This window comes from Ovis aries, chromosome 12 (assembly GCF_016772045.2).
Source record: "Ovis aries strain OAR_USU_Benz2616 breed Rambouillet chromosome 12, ARS-UI_Ramb_v3.0, whole genome shotgun sequence".
NCBI classification, from domain to species: domain Eukaryota; kingdom Metazoa; phylum Chordata; class Mammalia; order Artiodactyla; family Bovidae; genus Ovis; species Ovis aries.
In genome coordinates, this window is record NC_056065.1 from 74558539 (window position 1) to 74586425 (window position 27887).

A 27887-nucleotide genomic window follows, 5' to 3' on the forward strand; every position below is an offset into this window, starting at 1 on the left:
ACCTCCCCTGACCACCCCCCACCGCCCCCCCACCACTGCAGCTTCCCTTTCTTTTTTCCTGAGCTACAAAGATACCTGAGGGAGAAGAGGCTGTTTTCTGAACTCGGGGTTCTCAGTGGAAGCCCTTGGCCAAAGCCAGGCGGGAGGGCCAGGCTCCACCGCTGCGCCCAGCCCTGGGAGCCCAGGTCAGCCAGCCCTGCAGGGTCTGAGCCCCTGCTCCACGCTGGAGGCTGGTGATTTTTCCAGGAGAGAGGCAGTCAGGGTTTCACAAGCCCCTGAAAGGACTGGTCCCCTACTCTCACCTCAGCCACCCAGACCTTCTTGGCAAGTCCCTTGACTCTCTGTGAAATTAAAACCCACAACCACTAGGGTTTCAGCCAGGCAAACACCCCCTGAGGTTTATCCGGAAATTAACAGAATTCAAGTCTAACGCCCCATTCCAAGTGACCCCCATCGTGTGAAGCCCTGAAGGTTCTGGGCCCAAGAACCTAGCTGTGAGAGGCTTCGAGAAAACCATGGGAACCATTTGTGAAACTGGGAAGTCACACCTGGCACCCGTCTTCAAGATGCTGAGAGCAGCTAAGGGGGGTCGGAACAGATGGTCAGGAAGAGGCTAGTGTCAGGTTAGGGTCCTGATGCATGAGAACAAAGGGCCTGCCTTCACACTTGTGGCTCTTCCATCTTCCTGAAAGCTTTCTCACCTGTTGACTAATGCTCACCCTCCATTTGCTCCCCGGTCAAAGAGGGAGATACGAGGGAGCCCCAAGACACTCTGGGAGTATGGCCTCCTGCCCCTCACGCAGCACCTCCGTTTCTTCATCTGTATAGTGGGAATGAATTCTTTCCCTGACTCTCTGAGCACCCTCACTTGCCTTTGTTTCTGGAGCTGGGCATGGGAAGATAATGTTAAGGGATTTGGAAAAACAACAATTGTCGCAACGTGCAAAATAATTCTAAAAGTTAGAGCAGAAATACAGCCAAGCTAGAGATTGTTTTCCCCTCCCCTCTCTCTCTCTCTGAAATTTGTTTGGAATTTTCTGATAAAAATAAGATTTTATTTAAAGAAAATCTGTGTGCTAAAGATTTTTATATAGAGAAATAGATGAAGAGCTTAAGGCTCAGTGGAGACTGGAAACTGAGGACAAAACCCACGGTGATCCTGGCACCCAGGTCATACGTGTGGCTCTGGGTTGGCACTAAGCTGTGGGGATAGAGTTTGAATTCCGAATTTGCTACCCTTGGGGCTTTGATGTCTTCACATCTAAGAGTAGAGATTTAGGATACTGTCACAGAAATGACACGCTGGCATTTTCCTGGGAGCCAGCCTCCAATGAAGGGCAAAGGGCAGAGTTCCCAGGCTCCTGGCTGCCTGCCTGCAATCAGCTTACATTTGTCTGCAGAGAGAGCTCCTAGAAGCGTGGATATGAATGGGATGGACACAGCATGTAAAGCACTTGCAGACACTGGGGCCAGGGCCCAAGCTAGACCCTGGGGCCCAGGAACTAGATCCCTGGGCAGAACGTAGCAGGATGTCGGGGGAGAAGCTGTCTTCTACTAGCCCAAGAAGCTCCCTCCACCCAGCCCTCCCTGCTTCAGTGCAGAGCCTGGCCCCTCGTTGGAAACAGCACGGGAGGGTGGATGCAAGCAGAGGGAGCCTCGTGCCTTCCGCAGCACTGCCCAAGAGCCAGAGGTGGAAAACGAGGGTGACAAGGTGCCTTGGGTTTCTTTTCCAGAATGTTATGAAGAAAACCACTTGCACTGCAAGAGAATAGGTGTTATACGTAGAACACTTGAGAAACGTCTAGTGTTTGATAGCAACTTTTCCCCGGGTCCACACAATAGATGCAGAAGCTGAGTCCAGCCTGGGGGAGCGGGTTGTCACCCAGCCTGGCCAGTCGAGCTGTAGAGAAAGTGAGGAGGTCCGTCTGCCCCAGCCAGGCCCAGCACACATCTCCACCTGCCTGTGTGGGAACTTCTCTTTCCAGCCTCCCATGCCTCGACCCTGTGCCCCACCACGTCTCTCTTTCTTGGGTTTGAGCAGGTGTCCCCGAGGCCGGACCTCTCCCCTGCCCTGCCAGTCCGCCAGCCCTCGGGCACCCCCGCGCTTCTCTGTGGCACAGGGCAGTGTGTGGAGAAACCGCTCCCCCCTGTTAAAGACTCCAGCAAGCTTTCCCCCATCCACAGCAGGCCTTGCTATTTGCAGAGTCAATGGCCCTGGCAAAGCCCAGCTCTCCCCTCCCTCCCCAGAGGCAGTGTGGGCACTGTTTGCGTGGCGGTCTCTATAGACTCGGCATTCACAGCTTGGAGAGGCTGAGACAATGACCCGAGCAGCTGTCTGCAGACGGAGCTGGCTGGGAGACTGCCGGAACGGGAGGCGGGAGCCGGGGCTGGCCGGGTTTGCCCAGCTCGCACCTGCGAGCTTTCTCAGGCAGCCGTGGTGGGCCCGAAGGCCACAGGAGGCGGGGCTGGGATCCAGCGGACCTGGCCCAGGCCACCTGACTGACTCCTGCCATGAGCCCCCAGCCTCCCGGGCCAAGGCTTCTACCAGCCCTGTAGTCACTCTGGGCCTAGAGGGACAAGCAAGGCCCTGTCTTCTGAGGAAGCAGTGGCCTCTGGCCTGAGGACAGGAAGTGGAGAACACCTGTCAGGTAGGGACAGACAGGCCACCTCCCCAGGAGCCTGCCCAGGCAGGAGAAAGGTTTTGGGTTTTTGCGTTTTTTTGTTTTTTTTTGCATTACTTGCAAGGAGGCTGAAGTTGGCACAACGTAATTAACTTTGTACAAATGTTTATCAAATACCTGCTATGTGGCGGGTATCATGTGAGGGAGGCAAGGCACTGTCCTGGCTCTTGAGGAGCTCCCACTGTGGCAAGGGAAAAAGGGGAACAAGAGCAAATAATAGTTGTACAAATTAAGTGTTGTGGGAACACAGGAGAGAGAAATCAGCCAGTCATGTGATCCAGGGAGGGAAGGAACTCTGCATCCACGTGGGGGATTCAAGCAGAGGTTGGAAGGAGATGACCAGGTCTCCTGTGGAACAGCAAGGTGGAAGAGGTGATGGCCGAAGTCCTCACCCACACCCCAGCGCTCTCACCGTGGGTCTTTCTGTTTGCTGCTCGGGGAATTCAATGCAGGAAAAGGCTCCTTTGAGAAGCAAGGTTGGGTATCAGGTCCGTGAGAATGACTCGCAGCTGCTGGCCTAAATTCCACAGTAAACAGAGTCGGTTCTTACATCTTCGCCCCCACCCCACGACTCCCCTCGGAGCAGGGTGCCAGGAAGGCTAGAGGACTGGGGTAAGCCCTGGCCTCTCCTGGAGCCGGAATTGTCCTAATCGTGTCCGAGTGAGCCCTCTGTCTACAAGCAGGGGCAGAGCCATGTGCGTGGTCAGCTCTCTGCCTGCACAGCTCTAACTTCTAATCACTGTCATAAACAGGACGGAAGCAGCTGCTCACTCCAGTCTATTATCAGCTTGGTTGGAGACAGAGAAATTTAAATGACAGTAAGATGCTTAGCAAAGAAACGAAAGTCGGTGTTAAAAATAAAGAAAATGAGACAGCTTGTTTCATCGAAATAGAAGGGTTATTAAACAGCCCTGAATTAATCAGTGATCTGCCAGGGCTGGGACTCAGAGCATGCGGAGCCGGGGTAGAGAGCTGGAAAAGACAGGGCAGTCAGAGGCAGGTAGGGGCTGCCTGCGATCTCGGGCCAGCTGCTGGGACTGCGGAAGCAAGGGTCTTAGCAGGGGAGATGGCAAGTATAGGTTTTCTCCCCCACAGATAAGAGCAGGTCGGGTGGGGAGGGGACTTTGGCACCCCAGCCTCTTTGCCTGCAAAGCCCTATTTCTGGATTCTTTTCACCTGCCATACCTGTGCTAGCCCTTGAGCCATCTCCAGTCCTCGGCCCCTCCCCGGGACTGGACAGGAGCCAAGTGGCATTGGGTGGAGGGCTCCTAGCCAGGCCTCTTCCTCTCTCACAGGTTGCCCCTACGAACGCAGGTCTCACTTGCGCTCCTTACACTGCACGCCCATTCCGGAAGACTGGTGACAGTGTGTGCTGAGAGTGGCCAGAGCCCGCCTGGTGCAGGGAAACTGACCTCCAGAGTCGGGGGTCTGTCCTTGCTGGTATCACTTGGTGGCACCTCTCACTCCAGGCAGCAGAGCAGCAGAGAGAGAGATGTAACTCCAGGATCACATCCAAGGCCCACTTCCAGATCAGTGCTTTCTCCGAAATATTTCACCTCAAGTCTGCCTATGTCTGTGAAGTGGTTATGCTGATGCTCCTCCCTCCTTCACGGGCTTGCATGAGCGGTGCGTGAACAGGATGTTGTTCACTCAGTCGTGTCCAACTTTTTGCAACCCCATGATTCCCTGTCCTTCACTATCTCCTGGAGCTTGTTCAAACTCATGTCCATTGAGCCGGTGGTGCCATGTAACCACCTGTCCTCTGTCACCCCCTTCTTCTCCCACCTTCAATCTTTCCCAGAATCAGGGTCTTTTCCAATGAGTCGTCTCTTCACATCAGCCAAAGTACTGGAGCTGCAGCTTCAGCATCAGTCCTTCCAGTGAAAATTCAGGGTTGATTTCCTTTAGGACTGACTGGTTTGATCTCCTTGCAGTCCAAGGGACTCTCAAGAGCCTTCCCCAGTACCAGAATTCGAATTCTTTGGCACTCAGTGTAGGTGAAATTATTAGTTAGCTATAAGATCGCTACACGAATGCTAGTTTATACTACAGTGGGGTCCCTTGGAGACTCAGGACAAACGGAAAGGAAGGTTTGCCAGAGGGTGTGAAGTGGGTCTGGGGAAAATAGACTTGCGGGCACCTGGGCGGGGCCTCGGGCGGGGAGGCGGGGCCTAGCATGTCCTGAGCACATGTGGCTCCTGAAGGCTGCCTGCTAGATCTTGAATTAATCACTCCAGGAGCGTTTTCTTTGCTCTTTGACCTCAACATTCTTTCTGCCCCCGCCTCCCTCCCTCTCGCTTCCCTCCTGGCTGTTTACCCTTTTCCAGGCTCCTCTCTCGCACCCCATTCATCATCGGGGGCCAGATCCTCCCTGGAAAAGCCCTCTCATCTCCGGCCCAGGTGGCCCCGTGCTGCCCCGGCCTGTGTTTCCCTCTCCCCCCTCTGGTACAATCTTCTCCCCGGCCGTGGCCAGCTTGCCCTATAACTGTGCCCTTCACTTTTGCTCACCGCTGTAGGGCCTCAAAAGCCTCTTCTCCCCTCCCCGCTCACCCAGGTGCTCAGGGTCCTCCAGGCCGAGTGCCTCTGGCACAGGCAAGCCCCGCAAGTGAGCACATCTCTGCCCAGAGTGTCCCTGGCCCCGCCGTGTCCACGTGTCTACTTTATCCAGCGCCGCCGCGGTTCCCCTCCTCCGTGTGAGCCTGAGTGCGCCTGTTACTTAAGAGAAGCTGCTTGACAGCTCGGGATCTTTTCTGCCAAGAGCTCAGAGCCTCAGACAAAGAGAGTAAAATAATAGAAGCTGAAGGTGGGGAGGGACAGGGTTGGGACAGAGCCTGCTTAAGAAGCTTCCTCATAAAAAGGAGTTACAGCTTTTTATTCAAAGGCAGCTGTTGGTTCAGAAAAGCCCGGGAAAGGAGAGGCAGAGAAGATACTGGAGGGGAGTTCCTTCCGTTGTGCTGACCATATCCCAAGCATGGGAAGAGCCCCCCCAAAATGTGGAGCTCAGCCCGGTCCAGCAGCTCAAGCGTCTCTCCTTCCTCCTGTAGACCAGCTGTCCTCTCTTCCCTTTCCTGCCAGGGGCACCTTGGTGAATCACTCAGAGCCCGAAAGGGGCCCTTAAATCTCTCTCAGGGCCCTGAGAGGAGGGGGTGAGACCCAGGGCAGCGTGGGGCCCAAGGGCTGGAGTAATGGCTACTAGGTACCAGCAGCACCCAGGTCCTCCCCAGAGGCCTGGGTCCCCAAGCTCCACGCACAAGAACCACCCCATCACCTGCGTGAGGCCAAGGCTTCCTTTTCGTCGCCACCACCCAGGGCAGCCATTGTTGCCAAGGAGATGATGCCCTTGCAAGTGTTTCTCCAAAAACAGAAACAAGAGTAATTGGTGTTTATTCAAAACCCTAGCGTTTGCAAAACACCTCGTCTATTTTCTCATTCATTCTCACCACAACCCTGTGAGGTATCCTTTTACAGTTAAGGAAACTCAGACTCCAAAAGGTTAAATAACATGTTCAAGGTCACTGAACCAGGAAGTGGTAGAGCAAGACTTGCACCCAGGTCTACTTCCAAAGGGCTTCCCGGGTGGCTCAGTGGTAAAGAATCTGCTTGCTAATGCAGGAGCTGCAGGAGCCGAAGGTTCCATCCCTGGTTTGGGAAGATTCCTCTGGAGGAAGGCATGGCAACCCACTCCAGTATTCTTGCCTGGAGAATCCCATGGACAGAGGAGCCTGGTGGGCTACGATTCATGGGGTCACAAAGAGTCAGACAGGACTGAAGTGACTCAGTACACACTCACATCCTACCATAGCCTTCCGTCTGCGTCTGCTGCCATGTGTCACGGTGAGCTTGACTTCCTCATAGGAGAGTCCTCCGAAACCTTCCGGCGGGGGGAGTCTCACCGCACCCCCTCTGCTGCTGATCACGCTACGCTGTCTGCTGGCCACTCATGAGTGTGTATTTCTGAATGTGATCGATGATAGTGTATGTATGACTCATGGCTTTGGCACTCTCTTGCCAAGGCTTTTCCTGCACCAGTCCTGTCTGCAGGGGGCGTTCTTCAAAGGAGAGCTGGCATCTTCCCACTCTGCTCCATCCTTTTCCCCGCCTTATCCACCTGGCTAATGACATTTGCTCATCACCCAGTGGGCCCAAGATGGACAGCAGCCAGGATCCTTCCCAAACGGTTCACCCTCTTCTTCTCTGCTGCCCAGTGACCAATTATGACAAATAATCGAGGCAAGTGTGTTATTCCACCATGGCTTAGAGCAGCCTGGAGGGTGAGGGAAGCACATATGCGATCCCCTCCCCTTTGCCCTGCTCTCCTCAAGTCAGACTGAGTGCTGCTGCTGCTGCTGCTGCTGCTAAGTCGCTTCAGTCGTGTCCGACTCTTCACGACCCTATGGACTGCAGCCCACCAGGCTCCTCCACCCATGGGATTTTCCAGGCAAGAGTACTGGAGTCGGGTGCCATCGCCTTCTCCGAGACTGCGTGCAGTCCTGAGTCAAAGGCCTAATGCTAACCCTGCACAGATGTCAAAGATCTCTACTTCGGTGGGAAGGTAGGACATGGTCACGTGAAAAAGAGGGCCGACACTGAAGTGCAGTGTCTGCTAGAAACAGCAGTTTCTAATGGACTTTGGAGAAGAGACGGGTGCGTGTCTAGAGGCTTCCTGAAATGCTGAAGGATGGGCAGGGTTTGGATAGGCCAAGAAGAAAGTGGAGATGGACATTCCAGAGATAAAACTGTGCTAGGTGGGGACTCAGCAAATGAACAAGTTCGTTAGGAGTGGAGTCACTCTGGAAGAGGTAGGAAGGAGAGCCAGAGAAAGACGGAAGAGCCAGCTTGGGAGGACTTGAACTTGGGCACTTAGCAGTCCCAAGTCTGTCTGGGCAACAGCAGGGAGCCGAGGAGGGTGTTTCCATGGGTGGATATCATACTTTGGCCATATGCCTGGCAAAGTCAGTCAACGGTAGTCTTCTGACGCACGAGGAATGAAGCAGGACAAGGCACACCTTGCAGGAAATCTTCGGCTCAATCTTGATGCCGGTGGGAAGCCTGGATGGTGACTATCTTACGCGCACATTTTCAAGGAGGCAGTGCAGGGTTGTTGGTGAAGAGGACCGCTCTTTTGAACTTTGGGAACCCCAGCTTCTGGAAACAGCATTAAAAAAAATGCACCGTGATCTGGCACTAATGGCCACTTTCCCTGACGGCAGGACAAGGAATCAGCGATGGGGAGTTCCCCTGGTCCCTGGAGCTCTTTCAGTGGCTGCCACGGGACAGAAAGCAGGAGGGTCTGTAAGAGAGACAGCAAGTGCTCTCACCCAGGGTCTCCTGGGGGCTGTTAAAATTCTTCAAGAGGAGAAAGGCAGGACCGCTTTCCAGAGAGTAAGTGACGCGTAGGGCCAGTCCCCTGCCTGAGCTGAGATGAATGTCCAGGGCTTTGTGTTTTCACTTTCTTCGCTCTTTTGCCTCCTCCAACAACCGCCCCCCACTCCCCCTGCTGAGATCTGGAGGTGTGTCACTCTTGTTTGAAAATATGGCAGGTAATGGAGCGTAATATGCCATTAGTGGAGTGGCTGTAACTTATTAAGATCTAACCCCTTAGTCGGGCCCTGTGCCCTGCTCTCCAGTCCCATTTCTGTCTGAGAGGTCCTGGCTCTCCCTTGTACAGTGAGCATGGGTGAGAAGGCAGGAGACACCCTGCCAGGCCTCTCAGAAAGATCTTTTGGAATTTCTCTGAAAGGTGACCGTCAGCCCGCAAACCTTTTGTCACAAAGCACCTCCAGACTCCACCTTGTAACAGATAACTCGGTCTTGGCCACTCCACTTTCAGCCCTGCTCCCTTACCCAGATAAAATGGGAACCTCAAGGCTTGACCTTTAAAGTCCTTGCCAAGTCTTGTTTAACATCCTCGCGAGTCTCCCCAGACCAGGGACAAGAGAATTTGATTGAAAAATAACTTGTAAATATCTCAGTGACGTGGAAGAGTGGGGAAAGCATGGGTGTCAGTAAGTTCTGTTTCCTAGCCGAATGATGCTAGTTTCTCAACCCTCCTGAGAAGATAGGACCCTCCCACCATTTTTTTCATCTGTGAAATGGGGAGAATAATACCTATCTTGCAGAATAATCATAAAATTACCCATTGCGTTTGCCAATAATCTAGCAGTGTGCCACATAGCAGAAGGTTAACAAATAATAATAATGATAGCTGCTCCTCGTTATTATTATTTTTGCCATCATGGAAATTTTTATCATCCTACTATTCATGGCCCTTCAGTTTTGAGGTCTTCAAACATGAATTTGGATTTGACTTAGCAAAGCTGGATTCCCACTTTTATTCCTTTGCCAGACTTGGGAAGGGGCCTGAAAATGCCTCTTCCTGTCCTTTGATTTCAAAAGGCCTACCCACAGAGCAACCCCACCACTGGGGTGGTTTGGATACAGTCCAGCTGGAGTCCGGGGACCAGTGGGGTAACCTTTCTAGGGGCCCCATAGTGCAGAGGGCAGGCATACTCCTAGGGTACAGCTTGGAGGCTCAGTGCCCCGCTAAGTCACCGAAATTCTTTCTGCCCCGGTGGGTGAGGTGGTCACGGCCAGGCGGGGCTGTGCCATCCCCCAGAGGGGGTTGAAGAGGGCAGAGCCCACGGAAGGGGGACAGGGAGGGGTGGCTGGCTGGCAGCTGCTTGAAATTGATGGCTCTTGTAGTTTGGTTTATACCGTGGGCCCCTCTCCGCGCTGCCCGGGGGGCGACCTTTAGATAATAAAGGGAATTCTGGGAGAGCTCTGACAGGCCCGTGACATATGGGGCAGGTCCACAGGGTCAGGCGGTGTATCTCCCTGCTCCCGCCCCCAGGGTAATGAATCTTGTTTGACTTGGCCGAGCCAGCCCAGCCAGCGCCCCAGAAAGGAGCCCAGCCCCTCCCTGCTGCAGCCCTTCAAATCAACGCCTGTCTTTGGAACCCCTTCATAATGCAGGGAGACAATTCCAAACTTTGATAGCCTGTGAGCGGAGAGGAGAAACACGGCGTGTTTTGCTAAGGCGCTGGGAGAGCTGGTGCGGTTTCCAGGGCTCGAGGAGAGCCCACTGGGAGACCTAGGAGAAATTAAAAACAACAGCAACTGGGGTGAAGAGGCAGGGCTCCCTGGAGGACAGGCCGGAGGAGGGTCTGTGGTGGGGATGGAGCGATGCGGCTCCTGGGGGGCCACAGAGTATCCCCGAGTGTCCTTGGGGTGGGCAGGCGACACGTGGACTCTTCTGGGCCGGAGCAGAAGAGGGCGGGGGAGGCGAGATGGACCGGAACTCTGCAGGAGCAGCGAGAGAGGTGAGAGGTTCTACTCCCGCCGGGGCCAAAGCGGGCTCAGGGGCCCTGTGTTTGCCTGGGTGAGAAGGGAAGCTCGTCTCACCGCCCCGGTTCTCACAGAGACCCGAAGGGGCCTTCATCTCCAGGAGTGTTGGCCCTGTGGTGGTTCCCCCCTACCCCCCTCGCCACAAACACCCTTTTCTTTCAAGGAGCAGGTCCCAAGCCCAGCCAGTGGAGTGCATCGCTCCTCCTGGCTACAGGAGTTAGCGAGGACTGCTGTGGCTGAGCACCACCCCGGGGTGGCTTAGACACCGGGGGGTTAGCAGCCTCCTGGAGGCCTGGAGTCAGGGTGTGGGCAGGGCTGTGAGGGAAGGCGCTGTCCTGGACTCTCTCCTTGGCTTGCAGGTGGCTGTCGTCTCCCTGTGTCTCTTCACACGTCTTCCCTATCTGTTTCTGTGCCCAAATGCCCCCTTTGTGTAAGGACACTGGTGCATTGAGACATAAGAGATGTGGGTTCGATCCCTGGGTGGGGAAGATCCCTGAAGGAGGGCATGGCAACCCACTCCAGCATTCTTGCCTGGAGAATCCCATGGACAGAGGGGTCTGGCGGGCTATAGTCCATGCAGTTGCCAAGAGTTGGACATGACTGAAGTGACTTATAATGCACACGCACCACCCTAATTATCTAATTTTAATTCAGTTACCTCTATAAAGACCCTGACGACAAACGCAGTCCTGCTCTGAGGTCGTGGGGATTAAGGCTTTGCCATATGAATTTCTGGGTGCATGTCAGTGGAGGCACACCTGAGACGCCTGCCTTTCATGCCAGGGCCCAGCCCTGAACCTCCCCTGCCCCCTACCTTGCCCACGGTGCCATCTAGGGGGCGGAGAACATGCCCCTGCCATGCACTCACGGGGGATGCGAGGCACCTGCCTGGCCCCCTCACTGGCTGAAATCTGGGTGCTTCCCTAGCTGCTGATCAGTGTTAGGGACGCCCTCACATTCCCTTCACTTACTCCTTGGTTATTTGAAACTGGATCAGATTTATCCACCTGTGGAAAAGAATGGCTTGAAGGATAAGCAGGGTATCTCCCTTCTCACAGTGAGAGGAGCAACTTTCAGATGCTACCGAAAGTTGCCTTGACACACTGAGGGGCGGGGGCTGGGGAACACAATGTCGTCTATTTCACTTTCTCAGAAAAGAGGCCCAGAGGCCACGTAGGCAGAGGCCCGTTTTCCTCCTCCTCTCGTCTCCCCTCGCCTCCTCTCTCTTGCTCTGGGGCAAGGTGTAGCCACTTAGCTTCACAGAACAGCCGAGTCTGGGGGGAAAAATGACATTCGATTAATGAAGCAGATGCGGCTGGTACAGCAGTGACGTCTAAATTGTTCCTCTGGTCCTGTTATTTTCTGTCGGAAATTCTGCCTCTCCCCACCCCACTCCCTCCCCTTTTCCCTTTAAATCGCGTGCATGAAATACGCTCGCTAATAACAATCTCGGGTGTCTGTGCCTGAGTGACAGCTGAAATAAGAAAAAGACTAATCGTACCTCCTGCAGCCCCGTCACATGGTCACATGGGGATTAAATGAGTCTCTCCCCCACCCTCTCCCTGCCCCCCCCCCCCCTCCCCCCACTTTCTCTCCTGGTCTCTTCTCAATGAGAATCATGGGCATTTGAATAATAATATTATAGACGCCATCAGGGTGACAGTGGGGGAAAAAATCAGCTCAAACCGATGATTACTCCTTCCATCTAATAATTATTTAAATACCAGATAACTCCTTTCACTCTAATTGAGGCCTTTCAGCTGTCGGCGTCCCCCGGGGCCTCTGCGTGCGCCCTGGCGCTCACCTTGTGCTACCCACCGTGCCTGGACTACCGTGGAGGTCGCTGTTTGACAGAGTGACGCTCGGAGTCCTGGCGTGTACAGCCGTGCAGATGACATGCGTGTGGGTCCTTCAGGAGCAGTCCACTCATGAGAGGCGAGGCAGGGCCCCCAAATTTTGCTCTGAGAATGTTTTACTCTTGTAGATTTTGATTCATAGAAATCCTACCCCGAAGGCTGCCTTCTTGGGTCATTGGAACCAGTCCCCTGCCTCTGGGTAAGCGTATTCCTCAACAGCTGTCAGGAAAACTCACTGTCAGAAAATTCCATAATTTCCTTGGCAGGATTCCCCAAGATCCTCTCTGGATAGGATGCCTGCTGGATAGCTCATTCCCGTCCCTTCTGCTCTGTTTCTGACTCTTTGAGAAAAAGAAAGACGCGGCCTGAGCTGGGACACACGTGTCCTGTCTGTGAGGTTATCTGCAAGCCCAAGGAAGATGGTACAGGATGCTGTGGGAGCTCCCCAGTCTCAGTTCAGTTCAGTTCAGTCACTCAGTCGTGTCCAACTCCCTGCAACCCCGTGAACCGTAGCACGCCAGGCCTCCCTGTCCATCACCAACTCCCAGAGTCCACCCAAAGCCATGTCCATCGAGTCGGTGATGCCATCCAACCAGCTCATCCTCTGTAGTCCCCTTCTCCTCCTGCCCTCAATCTTTCCCAGCATCAGGGTCTTTTCAAATGAGTCAGCTCTTCGCATCAGGTGGCCAAAGTATTGGAGTTACAGCTTCAACATCAGTCCTTCCAGTAAACACCCAGAACTGATTTCCTTTAGGATGGACTGGTTGGATCTCCTTGCAGTCCAAGGGACTCTCAAGAGTCTTCTCCAACACCATAGTTCAAAAGCATCAATTCTTCAGGGTTCAGCTTTCTTTATAGTCCAACTCTCACATCCATACATAACCACTGGGAAAACCAGTCACAGTAGAGGAACCCTTCTCATGTGTGATGACCGCCTGGGCCTGCCTGGGCCTGGAGGAGCTCACTCCCCTGACACAGAGGGGAGCCTTGTGTCCCTTTTCTCCCCTGCCCCTTAATCCGCACCCATCGAGTCTGCCCTGCGTTATCACCTCCCTGTCCAGGCCCAGTGCCAGGCCCACCTCCACCATCACTGGGCCTCCACCATCAAAAGGCATCTTCTGTGCCCCCAAAACAGGGCAGCCTCGAGGCTAAACGTAACCTGCCCCCGGGACCGCTTCACCCACAGCAGAGGAAGCAGCGGGGCTTTGGTCACAAGATCTGGGTTCTGCTGGCACCTGCCTCCAAGTCACGCTGACGCACCTTTGACGATTTGTTTCCTCTCCATGTGTTTTGGCTTCTTCCTCTGAAAACAGAGAAGTGGGTTGGAGTCATCTTAGAGTTGCCTTCAGCGCCGGCCTGGAATCCCTGCTTTAAAGGCGCCGCTCATTAGGAGGGGCAGCCAAGGAGAGCACAGGCTTCTCCCTGCCCTGGGAGAGGAAAGGGCTTTAGGTGAAGCCCAGGAACAGCTGCTGACTCCTCTGACTTCACAGGCCTCGTTTTCTGTTTGTTTTCAGTTCAGTCGATCAGTCGTGTCCCAACTCTTTGTGACCCCATGGACTGCAGCACACTAGGCTTCCTTGTGCGTTTTGTTTTATTGACGTACAGTTGATTTAATTATAGCTAATATTGTGTTAGTTTCAGGGGTACCGCAGAGTGATTCAGTTATATATATATATATGTTTTTTCAGATTCTTTTCCATTATAGGTTATTATAAGATATTGAATATTGCACCCTGTATATTACAGTAAATCCTATTTTATATATTGTAGTATCTGTTAATCCTATACCCCTAAATTATCCCTGCCCCCTTCTTTTTCCCTTTAGTAGCCATAAATTTGCTTTCTATGTCTGAGTCTGCATCTGTTTTGTATATGGATTCATTTGTATTATTTTTTAGATTCCACATATGTGATATCATTATAATATTTGTCTTTCTCTGTCTTACTTCACTTGGTATGATATTCTCTAGGTCCACCCACGTTGCCGCGAATGGCAATCTTTCAGTTTTTTTATGACTGAGTAATACTCCGTTGTATATGTGCACCGTATCTTCTTTATCCATTCCTCTGTGGATGGACACTGTAGTTGCTTCCAGATCTTGCCTGTTGTAAATAGCGCCCAGCCCCCCTCCTCATACTTACTGTCTGGATTCTGGCTTCTCAGGATCCTGGCTGTGTGAGCCACCTAGTTGGTGCAGTTATAATAATAGACACCTTTACTGTTATTGTGATGAGAAATATAGCCTGGATGATGTTGGTGATGACGGTGCCAGGAGGAGCTGCAGATGGGCCCACGGGTGGGAGCTCTGGCATCAAGAACTTTCACTCAGTTTAGCAAAATTGTATTCCAGTGCTAACTCCTCTTCCTGCCTCCTCTTCTTTCCTTTTGCAATAAGGGAGGCCAATAAAGCATAGAGGTTTGTGCTCCCAGATATCCCGAAAAAGGCAACAGAACGGGTTGTGGGGAGGAGGGAATCCTTCGCTGAGCTGAGCTGGAAATGCTTGTCGTCTCGCCCCTGCTTTGCCCCTGGTGTCTGCAGCATCTGATCGGGAAGGTATTAGGTGCCTCCTCTAGCTGACACCAACACCTGCTTCCTGAGGCCTCATCAGGGAGATGGTTTCACCAGGCCCTCGAAATGAAATATTTAGTGACTCTTGCTTCCCAAAGAGGCGAGTGTGGCCTCCCCTTGGCATCAGTGCTCCGAGCGCTCTGCGGGTCGAGCCGGCATCCCAGGGCGGCGTGTCCTCATTTGAGACTTGGGACGGGGGACAGGGAAGCTGGTAGGAGAACGGCCACTCAGCAGGTGTGGCTCTTGAGAACGCACGTGGCACGGCGACTTCACAAACTAGACAGAGAGAGGAAGAGGGGCAGGAAGGAGGCATCGTGGAGAAAATCCCCGCGGGTGACACTTGGGGTGAGGAGGAAATCCTAGCTCTACAAAGCCACATGCGTATGTTCACTGGCTCCTACCAAATACAAGGATGGATGTTTTATTCTAAGACAGACCATGGGATGGACAGAGATGAAAGGCTGGGGATATTGAGAGATAGATTACTACTGATAAGGCTAAGGTGTCTTGAACATTTATAATGGGCCAAGCGTTGTTCTAAGTTCTTTATGTGAATTAAATGACTTCACCATCATAACCCTATGAGGCAGAAGCTAGTGCCAACCTCATTACATCTAGTGAGACAGCATCAGAGAACAGCTGTGTACCTTGACCAAGTTTACACAGCTATCACCTCTGTTTGAATCCAAGCACCTAAATCCAGAGCTTATGAGTCTCTCCATCACACTACGTGGCATTTCATCGAGGCATAGAGGTGGGTACCCTTCTCCCTTACCCTGAACTCAGACAGGACCAACCAGACCAGACCTTGCCAACCAGACCCTTCTTTGGAAGAGCTACCTGGTAATGTCAGCCTTGGCATTGAAAGACTGGGGCTCTCGACTCACTCTTGAAGCCAGTTTGTCCTTGTGAATTCCAAGGTGAGATGCAAGTGTCCCTCCACCCCTGCACTGCAGGGGACCCCGTCTCCTCTTGACCCTGAGGCCCCAGTGCCTGTGGCTCCTACGTGGACTACCCTTGAGTCCCGTGGAAGGAATCTGTGTGGCTGGTCCCCGGGAGTAGTCTGTCCCAGAGTAGACGCTGATTGAGAAGGAAGGGGAAAACAGTACAATTACTGGTCTGTTGAGACCTCTAGATTTAACCAGCCCTGCCAGGCAGGACAGAAGGACCTCAGCTGTTATTGCAGTTATTGACTCTAGAAGCTGAAAGAAGCAAGTCTCAAGATACCATTTTGTCTGAAGGACGAAATCTTACCAACTGGTTATGACATCCTTTGTTTTAATAGCATTCTTTAAGATCAAATAACATCCTTTATTGGTTAAGAAGTAGGCTCGGGGTGACACTGGAGCAGCCTAAAGCCACACAACTCATGTTGACAGAGGCAGGATTTGGACACAGGTCTCTCTGAGTTCCCCACTCTGCCCCCTTCCCTAGGACTCCTTGCCTTCTGGACACCAGGCCAGTTTTCCCACTCACACTTCAACTCTTGGGATCCTGTACCTCCACCAGGCTCCCTGCAGGCTGCAGAGAGCCGTGCTGGGACTTGTGCAGTAGTGTGCCGGAGACGATCACCTTCAATCTGTTCCCTTTTCTCTGATGCACGCCTTCACCACTCCAGGGAGGGCTGGGGCTCAATGGGCTGCCCGCAGCGTTCATTCCCATGGAAAGGAAGAATATGAGTGAAAAGAGAAGTCAGGAGGTCTGGCAACATTCCTAAAGCACAGCCTCTTGGGGAGGCTTCAATGATAATAATAACTGGTATGAGTTAAGCATTCACTGAGTGCCAGCTCCCATGCTAAGAGGCTTCCCCGCATTATCTCATTTACTCTGATGACAACCCGAGGGGTCGGTACCGTCATTATCCCATCCTACCAGAAAGGAGGATGAGACTGGACTTGCCCAAGGTCCCACATTTCTTCCTGAATTCTGCCTGACAACAGAAGCCATTCACACTTCAAACCATGTCTCTGGAGGATGCCTGGCAGGGCAGTGAGACAGTTCATCTTAACCTCACTTGGTGTCCTCTGGCGTCACCTCTGCTCCTGGGACCGTCTCCCCCCTCCATGGGCTAAGCATGTCTGTGCATGTAAGTTGTGGGGCAGGCAGGAGTTCTCTGCCTGCACACTCAATGCCAGAGTGTCTCAGAAATCCCTGCCCAGAAGGCCAAACCCCAAGTGCATCATGATGGCAACTATAATCCTCTGGCGGGAGGCGGAGGGGGACACACTGCCCTCCACCTGTAGGCAAACGAGCTCTCCTGCCCAGAGAAGGGGCATGCACAGCCCAGCTTCCTGCAGCTCCCTACCCAGATGGAGAATGTGAGGATTCTGTTATTTCCTTTCCGCAGCTTCTCTTGAGGAATTCACGTCCGGCTACCGGCCCCAGGACATAGCTAAAAATAACCTCCGATTTTCAAACCGAAAGCTCTGTCCGTCGGGGAGGCTTTGCCGGTGAGCGCGTGGGGCCGGAAGGGCTGTGTCAGAGCCCCTGAGGTCAGCCCAGGCCTCATGCCGCTGTGCCTTCCTCTTTCCAAGGAAGCCCGGGGCCTGATGAGTCACTCCAGAACAGCATCCCGGTGGAGCCTCCTTGGAGGCGAGCGGTCAGGTGGGGCCCGCCTCTGGCACCATGTGGGCGTCAGGCATGGGAGGCACAGTTGCAGAGGACAGGGGGAGTTTTGAAAGACATGGAGCAGAGAGCACGTGGATCCCGCAGAGGGCATCTATTCGATCCCAGATTCCAGCCCCATGTAGCCAGGTGGGGGATAAATAAAGGGATCCAGGACCCTGATGCTGGGAAAGATTGAAGGTGGGAGAAGAAGGGGACGACAGAGGATGAGATGGTTGGATGGCATCACCAACTCAATGGACATGAGTTTGAGTAAACTCAGGGAGTTGATGATGGACAGGGAGGCCTGGTGTGCTGCAGTTCATGGGGTCACAAAGAGTCGGACACGACTGAGCGGCTGACCTGAACTGAACTGGACTCTCCTAGGCTGCCTTGGTACAGAGAAGGCAATGGCACCCTACTCCAGTACTCTTGCCTGGAAAATCCCATGGACGGAGGAGCCTGGTGGACTGCAGTCCATGGGGTCGCTAGGAGTTGGGCACGACTGAGCGACTTCACTTTCACTTTTCACTTTCATGCATTGGAGAAGGAAATGGCAACCCACTCCAGTGTTCTTGCCTGGAGAATCCCAGGGACGGTGGAGCCTGGTGGGCTGCTGTCTGTGGGGTCGCGCAGAGTTGGACACGACTGAAGCGCCTCAGCAGCAGCAGCAGGCCGCCTTGGAGCACGTGCTCCATCCTGGGCGTGAGCCTTTCCACGCTGCCTCATTACCCGGACTTCTGTCTGGACTTGTCCAAGAAGGTTGCCGGCCAGTCTGTCCAGCCGGGAGAAAAGATTTCTCCGCTAGAGCCACCACTGTCCCCACCTCCCCCATAAAAGTCAGGAGCAGGCAGAGTGATGAGAAGGCTCCACCGTCTGTCCCCTGCCCACCACTCTCTGAAGGTCTGCAGGAGCCCCCCCTTGCCCCTCTGGGCAAGCTTTCCTGGAATAGTAGGAAAAGCTGCAGAACCTGGGGCTCGGGAGGGAAGGGAGGGAGCAGGGACGTCAGGGCAGGGGACTGACCGGCGGGGGCGGGCAGCCTGAGGTTGACCGTGCGGAGCCTTAAACCATCACGGGGCCCTAGCAGTGGCTGCCGTGCGACTGACCTTCAACTCACTTCCCTTGGCTCCTCCCCATGCCTCCCAAACCCAGAACTCTCGCCCAGGCGGCTGAGGCTGGACTCAGCCAGCCAGTCCCCACGAGTAAGGTGGCCGGCTCCACGCTGGACTCCACCTGCAAAGGAGGCCACAGGGTCCCTGCTTACCGGGGAGGCAGTGGCTGACATCCTCCCGACCCAAAGAGGAAGGGTGGGTGGTTGTCTGCCCTTTCCCCGGGGACTCTTTAGGCTCCTGAATAGCACCCACGTGGGCCCCGGGCCTAGCTCACTCTCAGAACAAGTGTTCCGTGCTAACACTGCAGGATTCTCTCTAGAGAGCACCAGGCTGAAGGGCAGTGAGAGGCAATGTTAGATGACCAGCTCCCCTCCTTCCTTCCCTGTGGGGGACGGAGCATGAAAGAGGAAACCAGCAGTGCGAGGGGGTGGACGGCTGAAATAAGAAGGAATGTTATTTGGGACACCAGATTCGGAAGGGAGAGCCTGGGAGAGGGCCTCCCTAACCACTGGTGTTTCACAGGCTGGAGCGTTTTCCACTGGACTGGGAGCGAGCAGGAGGAACCTGGCAACTGGGTGGGAAGACTGGCCTTAGTCCCCACACTGGGATCCACTGGCTGCGGGGACTCGGTCTGTTAACCTCTCTGAGCGGTAAAAACGATCTCTGAAGAGGACAGAAATAGAGATGCTTTGTAAAGTTTTAAAAAAAAAAAAAAGCATTTTACAGTGTCAAAGCTGGAGACCAAAATAGATAATAGGATTCCCTGAACATCCCGAAGAGGGAGAATGTATGTTAAAAATAGAAAAACCCAAATACAGAAGGAAGAGGCTCACAGAGCTAGCAGGCGCTGGGACCTGGGTCAAGCAAGCCGGTTCTCCAGGGATTTGTTTTCTGTCTGACCGCTCTGCCTCTTGTGTTTTGCAGAACCATGTGAGGGCCAGGCCGGGGAGGCGGAGTTCGCAAGAGATCGGAGGCCCTGTGTCCTGGCCCTCGGCCGGCTCAGGATGGAACAGAGGAGGCCCGGGCCGCGGGCGGCAGACGGGGACGGCTGGCCTGTGGTCCTGCTCTCGGCCGTCTGCGTGCTGCTGGCGCCGCGGGCGGCCAGCGCGCCCCAGTTCAGCACCTTCCACTCGGAAAACCGCGACTGGACCTTCAACCACCTCACGGTGCACCGCGGGACCGGGGCGGTGTACGTGGGCGCCATCAACCGCGTGTACAAGCTGACGGGCAACCTGACCATCCAGGTGGCTCACAAGACGGGCCCGGAGGAGGACAACAAGTCCTGCTACCCGCCGCTGATCGTGCAGCCCTGCGGCGAGGTGCTCACGCTGACCAACAACGTCAACAAGCTGCTCATCATCGACTACTCGGAGAACCGGCTGCTGGCCTGCGGCAGCCTGTACCAGGGCGTGTGCAAGCTGCTGCGGCTCGACGACCTCTTCATCCTGGTGGAGCCGTCCCACAAGAAGGAGCACTACCTGTCCAGCGTCAACAAGACGGGCACGATGTACGGGGTGATCGTGCGCTCCGAGGGCGAGGACGGCAAGCTCTTCATCGGCACGGCCGTGGACGGCAAGCAGGACTACTTCCCCACGCTGTCCAGCCGCAAGCTGCCGCGCGACCCCGAGTCCTCCGCCATGCTCGACTACGAGCTGCACAGCGACTTCGTCTCCTCGCTCATCAAGATCCCCTCCGACACCCTGGCCCTGGTGGCCCACTTCGACATCTTCTACATCTACGGCTTCGCCAGCGGGGGCTTCGTCTACTTCCTGACGGTCCAGCCCGAGACCCCCGAGGGCGTGGCCATCAACTCGGCCGGGGACCTCTTCTACACCTCGCGCATCGTGCGGCTCTGCAAGGACGACCCCAAGTTCCACTCCTACGTGTCCCTGCCTTTCGGCTGCACGCGGGCCGGGGTGGAATACCGCCTCCTGCAGGCCGCCTACCTCGCCAAGCCCGGGGACGCGCTGGCGCGGGCCTTCAACATCAGCGGCCAGGACGACGTGCTCTTCGCCATCTTCTCCAAAGGGCAGAAGCAGTACCACCAGCCGCCGGATGACTCCGCCCTCTGCGCCTTCCCCATCCGCGCAGTCAACCTGCAGATCAAGGAGCGCCTGCAGTCCTGCTACCAGGGCGAGGGCAACCTGGAGCTCAACTGGCTGCTGGGGAAGGACGTGCAGTGCACCAAGGCGGTAAGGAGGGCGCCCCCGGCACACACCCCGCTCAGGACACGCCTGCCCCCAGACCCCCTGCAGGAGGAAATGGCAGCCGGCTCCAGTATTCTCGCCGGCAAAACCCCACGGACAGAGGAGCCTGGCAGGGCTACCGTCCGTGGGGTTGCAAAGAGTCAGACATGACTTTGCTACTGGACAACCCAGACCGTCGCAGCCTGCAGTGAGGGAGGTGGCAGGCTCATGCGCTTGAGCTACGTTTGTTGATCCTGCGGAGTCATTCCGCATATATCCCATCCAGTGTCCTAAGCGCTGCCGGCTTCAGCCTTGAACCCTACCACATCACGACCTGCCCTCATGGAGCTTTTGGGTGTGTGTCCACGACTTTTGCTCAGTCGTGTCCGACTCTTTGCGAACCATGGACTGCAGCCCGCCAGGCTCCTCTGTCCGTGGGGATTCTGGAAGCAAGAATACTGAAGTGGGTTGCCATGCCCTCCTCCAGGGGATCTTCCCAACCCAGGGATCGAACCTGGGTCTCCCGTGCTGCAGGCAGATTCTGTAACGTCTGAGCCACTAGAGAAAGCCCCTTACTCACTTCGTTAGTGAGGCAAGACATAGAAATACATAAAACGGGTAGTCTCTCCAGTGATGACAGTTGCTGTAGAGAGAAAATAAAGCAGGGAATGGGGGAGAGGCAGGACCCAAGAGGATTGTTTCATTGAGAAAGCAGCATCTGAGCAAAGAATGAGGAAGAGCCAGCTGTGTGGGTATCTGGGGAGAGCGTTCGAGAGAGTGGGCGGGAACAGCAGTGCAGAGAATGCCGGTCGTGAGGAAGAGCGAGGCGGCCACTGCAGCTGGACCTCGGCATGCGGCAGAAATTGTGGCTGGAGAGGAGGCCGGTCAGGGGTAACAGGGACCACGTCTTGCCCACGCAGGGCCCTGCCGGCCACAGTGAGGGGTAAAGGAGGCAGGCAGGTATGGAGGCTGGAGGAGCTGGAGGAGGGCAAAGGGGGTCAAGCGTGACTGATAGGTTGAAAGCTAGGGAAGAAGAACCAGGCGTCCCCGCAGAGGGAAAGGAGGGGAGGAAGGGGAGTTCAGAGTCCAGACCTGACGGTGGAAGAGACGAGGAGGTCGGTGGCGAGCCCTGTCCTGTGAGAGGATCAGAAGGCCGCCATCTCGGTGGTCACCACGATCCATCAGTCTGTCCATCCATCCGTCATGTCATCCATCTATCCACCCCTCCATTCTTCCCTTTATCCCTCCCTCCATCCATCCATTCAGCCAGAGGGTATCAAAGATCTCTCGAGTGCCCAGCACCGTACTAGGCACTGGGAATGCAGACATAAAAAAGACATGATCGTTACTCTCCAAGGTATCATAATCCAATGGGCAAGAGAGTGAGAGATAAAAATAGCAAGCAGCGTCATGTAATGCTGAAGAGTTTGGCATTCAGAGTTTAGATTCCATCTGTGCTACTTCCTGGCTTCAGAAGTAGCTTAGTGTGTCTACATGATCATCTGTGAGGTGGGACTCATAATGCCTACTTCACGGGATGATCAGATGTGGCGTGTTAGGTTGGCCATGATTAGTTAACTGTTATGCAGTGTGACAAATTCTAAGATGGATTTCTGTGCAAAGTCCTGTGGACACACGATCTGCAGCCTGGGGATCAATGTGACACCAAGTGACCCGTATGGCTGCCTTTTGAAACCCCTAAAGAGGGAGTGTCTGCTACTGGGACCAAAAGCCACTTCTTAAAGCAAGAAAAAAAAAAATCACACGTAGACGATGCTTCTGTTCTGCTGTCAGTTTCTTGGTCCAGTAGAACAGTAGTTAAGGCCATAGGCCTGGAGTTCCAACAGATTTGTGTTTAAAGGTCAGTCCTACCGCTCGTGTGACTTTGGGCAAGTTACGTACCTGATCTGAGTTGTATTTTTATTTTAACAATAGAAATAGCAAGTCTGTTTTTATGAGGATTACATAGAAAAAGTATGTATTAGTACAATACTTGGCACATAGCATCTAATAAATGACAGATATATATTAATTAAAGAACCATTCATTTCTTGTTATTTTACCTTTATACAATGAGGAGGTTGAGCTAGATAGTTTCCAAAGTTCTTTACAGCCCTGAAACTCTATAACCTATGGCCCCAGTGAATTGAGAAAGTAACATTGAGATATATACATTGCCATGTATAAAATAGACAGCTAGTGAGAAGGTGCTGTATAACCCAGGGAGCTCAGCCCAGTGCCCTGCGATGACTTGGATGTGGGGAGAGATGCTCCTGAGGGCAGGTATATATGTATACTTGTGGCTGATTCACGTTGTTGTACAGCAGACATCAACCCAGTATTGAAAGCAATTATCCTCCAATTAAAAATAAATTTGAAAGATAATAAAACAAAAATACAGATTGACAACCGAAAAAAAAAGAATGGCCTTCAGTCAGCACAGCAGGCTGCCCACCACAGTTTTGTTAAATGAATAAATAAAATTCCCTCAAGCACTTAAAAAAAAAAGAGAGAGAAGAGGAAAGGGAATGAAAGGGTTAACGGCTTGCAGAGTCTGTCCCAGTTCCCACTGCCCAGAGGGGGCCTTGTCAGGAGGAAACTGCTGATTCCTGCCTGCTTCTGAGCCAGAGGAAGGAGGAAGAGCCCACACCCTCGCGGGACTCCCCTGTCTGCAGAGACAAGCCCGGGCTAGTAAGCAAAGGGCCACAAAGGCGGGGGACAGCAGGTGGGCTAGGGCTCGGAAGGAAGAGCCGCACACTAACCATGCCCACCCTGAGCATCAGACTCTGCTGGGGCTGCCTGGATAGCTGGGGTGGGTGGGGGGCAACAGGAAGGTCCCCTTACCATCCTTAGAGTCCCAGACCTGGGCACCCAGAGGCATTCCAGTGGCCTCAAAGGGGGTTAAGGGTGAGTGAGAGAAGCAGAGGTCCCAGGGCTTAATTTTAACATGCTCTCTGGACTCACAGGAAACTCTCAGATAAAAGATTTTGAGCTCTGTTCCCAGAAAAGAAATAAGGAAGGGGACCCTCACTCACTGAATAGCAGCTCTGTCCTAAAGGCTGTGCTGGCCAACTTAAGGGTTATCTCACTTATCCTTAATATGACCCTATAAAGCAAGGATGTTTGACAGATGGAAGAATAAAGATCCCCGAAACTCAATTGCTAACATCAATGCAACAGAATGGCACAGCAGGGGCTTGGATGTGGTTTGGCCCATAGGACTTCTGAATCCAAGCTCTTTGCCTTTAGCCATGATGTTCCTAAGGAAAGCCATGCTTCAGGCTCTCCCTTTCTGGACAAAAGTAAACGGCAGCAGGTGTCTGAGAATATCTGACAACTTAGAGAAGAGAGAAAGAAATGCTGGCCAATCCTGGCAGCTTAGGCTCAGAACAAGCCATTTCCCTCCCAATCTGGGGATTCTAGACGCAGGAGGGATATAGAAAAATTCAAAATCACCAACAAGTGTTCGGCTCTGTCATCATTTCTCAGAAGCTGGCTTGGGTTATGCCTGAGCCCAGGCTCGGCAGCCTTACTGGTCCCTGAAGAGACTGGGAAAGAAAGCAAGGCCGTGAAATCAAGAACTTTCAGAGCCGAAAGGCAGCTTGACAGTTGCCTGCTCCAGTGCTTTTCCTTTACAGTGGAGAACGTTTAGACTCAGAGAGGGTGTGTGGCAGATCCAAATCACACGTCTGGCTAGGGGTAGAGGCAGGGCTACAATCTAGATTTTCTGATTCTTTACTGGGACACTTGTGCCTACAGCATAGGGATGAGAAAGAGAAGTAGAAAATGTAAAAAGTGGTAGCTGAGTCCTCTGACCTGCCTTTCTAGGGAGCTTGAAATTTCCATCATTGGCTCCAGGGATGTGCTGGTGAGTCTTTAAACGGATGGTTATACGCAGGCAGTGGATGTGGCAGGGAAGAGATGGGGCTGGGGGAATCTTGATCAGAAGCATCTGCCAATGTCCTTGGTGTAAATACTCCCACTGTGAATGATTTCAAGCCACTAGTGTGATGCCGCTAAATGCAGAGATAGATGTATGGGCATCCGTCCTGAGCTGGCTGGAGCAGGTCATTGCTTCACTCCCTTCCTGAGAAACTTATCCCTTCTATTGTGCAGAGCTACATAAAATCCAGAGTTCAAGGTAATCCTTAACCTAAGACTCAAGTTTCCTTTCCTAAAGAATGAACACACACAACCACACACAAGCGTAGTGCCATGATTCGCTTGTTGGAGCAGCAGATCGCTACGAAACACCAAGGAATCAGAAGGATGCAAGCACTGTTCCCTTTGGATCTGAACAGGGAATGGAAGGGAAGTTCCTGTTTTACCAAAAGGAAAAAAAAAACAAAACGCTGATACACCAGTTCTTCCTAGGAAATGAGGCTGTCAGGGGCCAGTAAGTCAGCCTGCTCTTCCCTGGTGTGGCTGAGAGGAGGAGCGTGATGGGAACACGTCTCTCCACCATGCCTTCCATGCTTCCTGTGACCATCATTTCCTTCCTCCCCGGGATGCCTTTCCAGACCCAGAAGGAACAGCTGCAACAGGGCTCAGTGTTCTTTCAGGCCCAGAGTTGGCAACTTTTGCCCAAAGGGTCCCCTGTTGTGTAATCAGCCAGGCCATTTCAGAGGACCCATCATCGCCAGCCCCAGGCCAAACAGTGCAGAGAATGCACGCTCCTTAGCAGGCCCTGGCCTCGGGATGCGTGCAGTCTGTTTTCTTCTTCTTCTTCTCTTTTTTAAGCTGAGTGAGATCTTGGGAATAATTTAAAAGCTCCTAAAGAGGATGTTACTAGTTAACGTTCACAGAGCCACACAGAGGTAGGACAGAGGGTAGAAATCTTTCTCTCCAGCTATTTTTTCACTTGCTCAAGGCCATCTCCTTTCGAAGTGCCCCAGTCTCTCCTGATAGATATACTCTTTATACAAGCACACCCTGCAAAAGGCTGCTAACGGGAAGGTCTTCATCCTCAGAATCGACCCAGATTCCATCGAAGACCTCTAAAGACGAAGGTGAAAATCGCTGCGTGCTTGTGCTTAGTTGCTCAGTCATGTCCGACTCTTGAGACCCCGTGGACTGTAGCCCACCAGGCTCCTCTGTCCATGGGATTCTCCAGGCAAGAATACTGGAGTGAGTTGCATGTCTTCCTCCAGGGGATCTGCCAGAGTCAGGCAGAACCCATGTCTCCTGCATTGCATGCCGGTGGATTCTTTCCCCGCTGACCCATAAGGGAAGCCTGAAACTCACTGTACAACGTGACCAATCTTTGCAGGCATCATTTCCTTTCCTCCCCAGTGACTCTCTCATGCGGATGGGCAGGTAGTATGACACGTGAAGAAACTGAGATTCATGTAGATGAAGTGGCTTTTCCAAAGTATAAGGCACTGTTCAATATCACGATAACTGTTTTCAGTCTATCCCCAGTATGGGATGTGGAATGGCTGAAAATTCCTCATGCCCAGAGGCAGGACTTTGCAGTCCAGGAAACAAATAAGGAGCCCCCTCCAGGCTGCAAGAATCTTGTGAGGTTGCCTCTAGACTGAATCCTCACTGTCTAAACAGAAAGAGCCCCACCAATGGCCACAGGGAGTTTCAATGACAAGGACATGAGTTCCAGCGATCAGTTTTGCAAATTGCCGCTGGTGATCTTTGGGTGGCAGCAGGTGCAGGAGGAAGCTGCTGGGTCCTCTCTCTGGATTCACTGGAGCCAGTGTGGGTTCACGGGGTGGGTGTGTGGGTCTGCGCTGACAGCATATGTTAGTCCCCATGTCTGCACTTCTCCGAGGCCCAGTGTCCCAGGCTGGTGGCCGCAGAGGCTGGGCTGGTGTGGGGTGACTCTGCCCTACCCCCGCTGACACTCACCCCCGGTCCCTCCCCTTCTCTCCAGCCGGTGCCCATCGATGACAACTTCTGTGGACTGGACATCAACCAGCCACTTGGAGGCTCGGTCCCAGTGGAGGGCCTGACCCTGTATGCCACCAGCCGGGACCGCATGACCTCAGTGGCCTCCTACGTTTACAACGGCTACAGCGTGGTGTTCGTGGGGACAAAAAGCGGCAAGCTGAAAAAGGTAAGGGTCTGAGCCTGGATGTCGTGATGCTGTAACTAGAGGCAACTCGGTTTTCTTGGGGTGGGGGCAGTTAAAACAGGGATGGCACTATGGGGTAATTCGTGGTTTATCTTCCAGCTGCTTCCTCTAGCTGTTGGTCAATGAATGTCTTGGGAATATACACATATTTCAATATTGTTGAAACACCAAGGAATTAGGAAGGTGTGTCTGGCTAAAGGAGAAAAAACAAATGTTATCTTCAAATCAAGTAGAACTGATTTTTTGATTATCTATATTATGAATGGTTCACATCACAAATCCCTCCCCACAGCTTCTAGAGTTGAGCAAAAGTCTTTGTTGAGTCCCAAGCAGCTGGTTGAAGCAGATGATGGATCCTGGTTCTCAGTAAATGGGGTGCAGCTCTGGGATGGTATATGTGCCTGGCTTAGAGGCTATTCCCCGTCTTTCCTTTTCCTGCAATCGCAGAGCCTTCCCTGCCCCTCCGTCCCCACCCCCAGGACCCAGGAGGAAGTAGACATCTTATCCCTGTGTGTGTGTGTGCGCGCACGCGTGTACCTGCCCTGGGCACTTCTGCCTGCAGGAGGGCATGGGCCCTCTGGGGCTGGCAGCGCGGGAAGCCTCCTGCATGGCAGGCTGAGGCCGGCAGCTTGTACCTGCTTGTCTAGCGCCCCGGGCGTGGAGACTACGAAGCACAGTCTGGTTCATTACGTGGGATTACAGCCGCTGCATTCTTTCCGGTCCCTGCTAATCCCTTTTTCCCACGCTCACCCGCCCCCCTCCTGCCCCCTTTCCTGTCCCCCCACCTGTGGATCAAGGCACCGGCCAGACCTCTCTGCATTTCACCTTGATGTTGGCTTCAACCCTGTAGCTCTTCCCTCCTAATCCATTTAGAGCCTCTGGAGAGGTGTTGTTTGGGAAGGAGGGTGGCAGGGAAGGAGCCTGAGGAGGAAGTTCTGTGTTCTGCTTGTTCTGAGTTGCTGCCAAAGGAGGTGAGAAAAACTGGTCCGGGTTGATATGGAGGTGCTGAACCCAACAGACCTTCTTCTTCTCATGGTACCAGAGCCCCTTAAGCCTTTCCTCACTCAAGGGAGAGCTTCCTGCCTCTTCCAGCCCTGCGCCCTCTGCTCGGCCTGGGACTGTGGGCCCTGGCTTGGTTTCAGGCCCAGGAGACTGAGGGTACGTGTGGTCCCTGTGTTTGCTTTTCCAAAAGTGGAGAGAGAAGGGGTTGGCCTTCTGAGATTCCACTAGGATTTAAAAGTGGTATATTCTGGGAAAGAATCTGAAAAGGAATGTATATATTTAAAACTGAATCAGTTTGGTGTGGCTCAGATGGTAAAGAATCTGCCTGCAGTGGGGGAGACCCGGGTTCGATCCCTGAGTTGGATCGATCCCCTGGAGAAAGAAATGGCAACCCATTCCAGTATTCTTGCTTGGAGAATTCCATGGACAGAGAGCCTGGCAGGGGGA

At 53.5% G+C, this 27887-nt stretch overlaps 1 protein-coding gene across 2 annotated transcripts in view; it reads left to right on the top strand.

Annotated features, from left to right (window-relative positions):
* Positions 1-27887, top strand: part of PLXNA2 (plexin A2) — a 227047-nt gene that overhangs the window by 7964 nt on the left and 191196 nt on the right. For both annotated transcript variants that reach the window (XM_027975987.2, XM_042229271.2), the window contains exons 2-3: positions 19092-20359; positions 26238-26420. In XM_027975987.2, coding sequence (XP_027831788.2) covers positions 19172-20359; positions 26238-26420 — 1371 coding nt within the window. In that variant the 5' untranslated portion in view covers positions 19092-19171. The remainder of the gene's footprint in view (positions 1-19091; positions 20360-26237; positions 26421-27887) is intronic.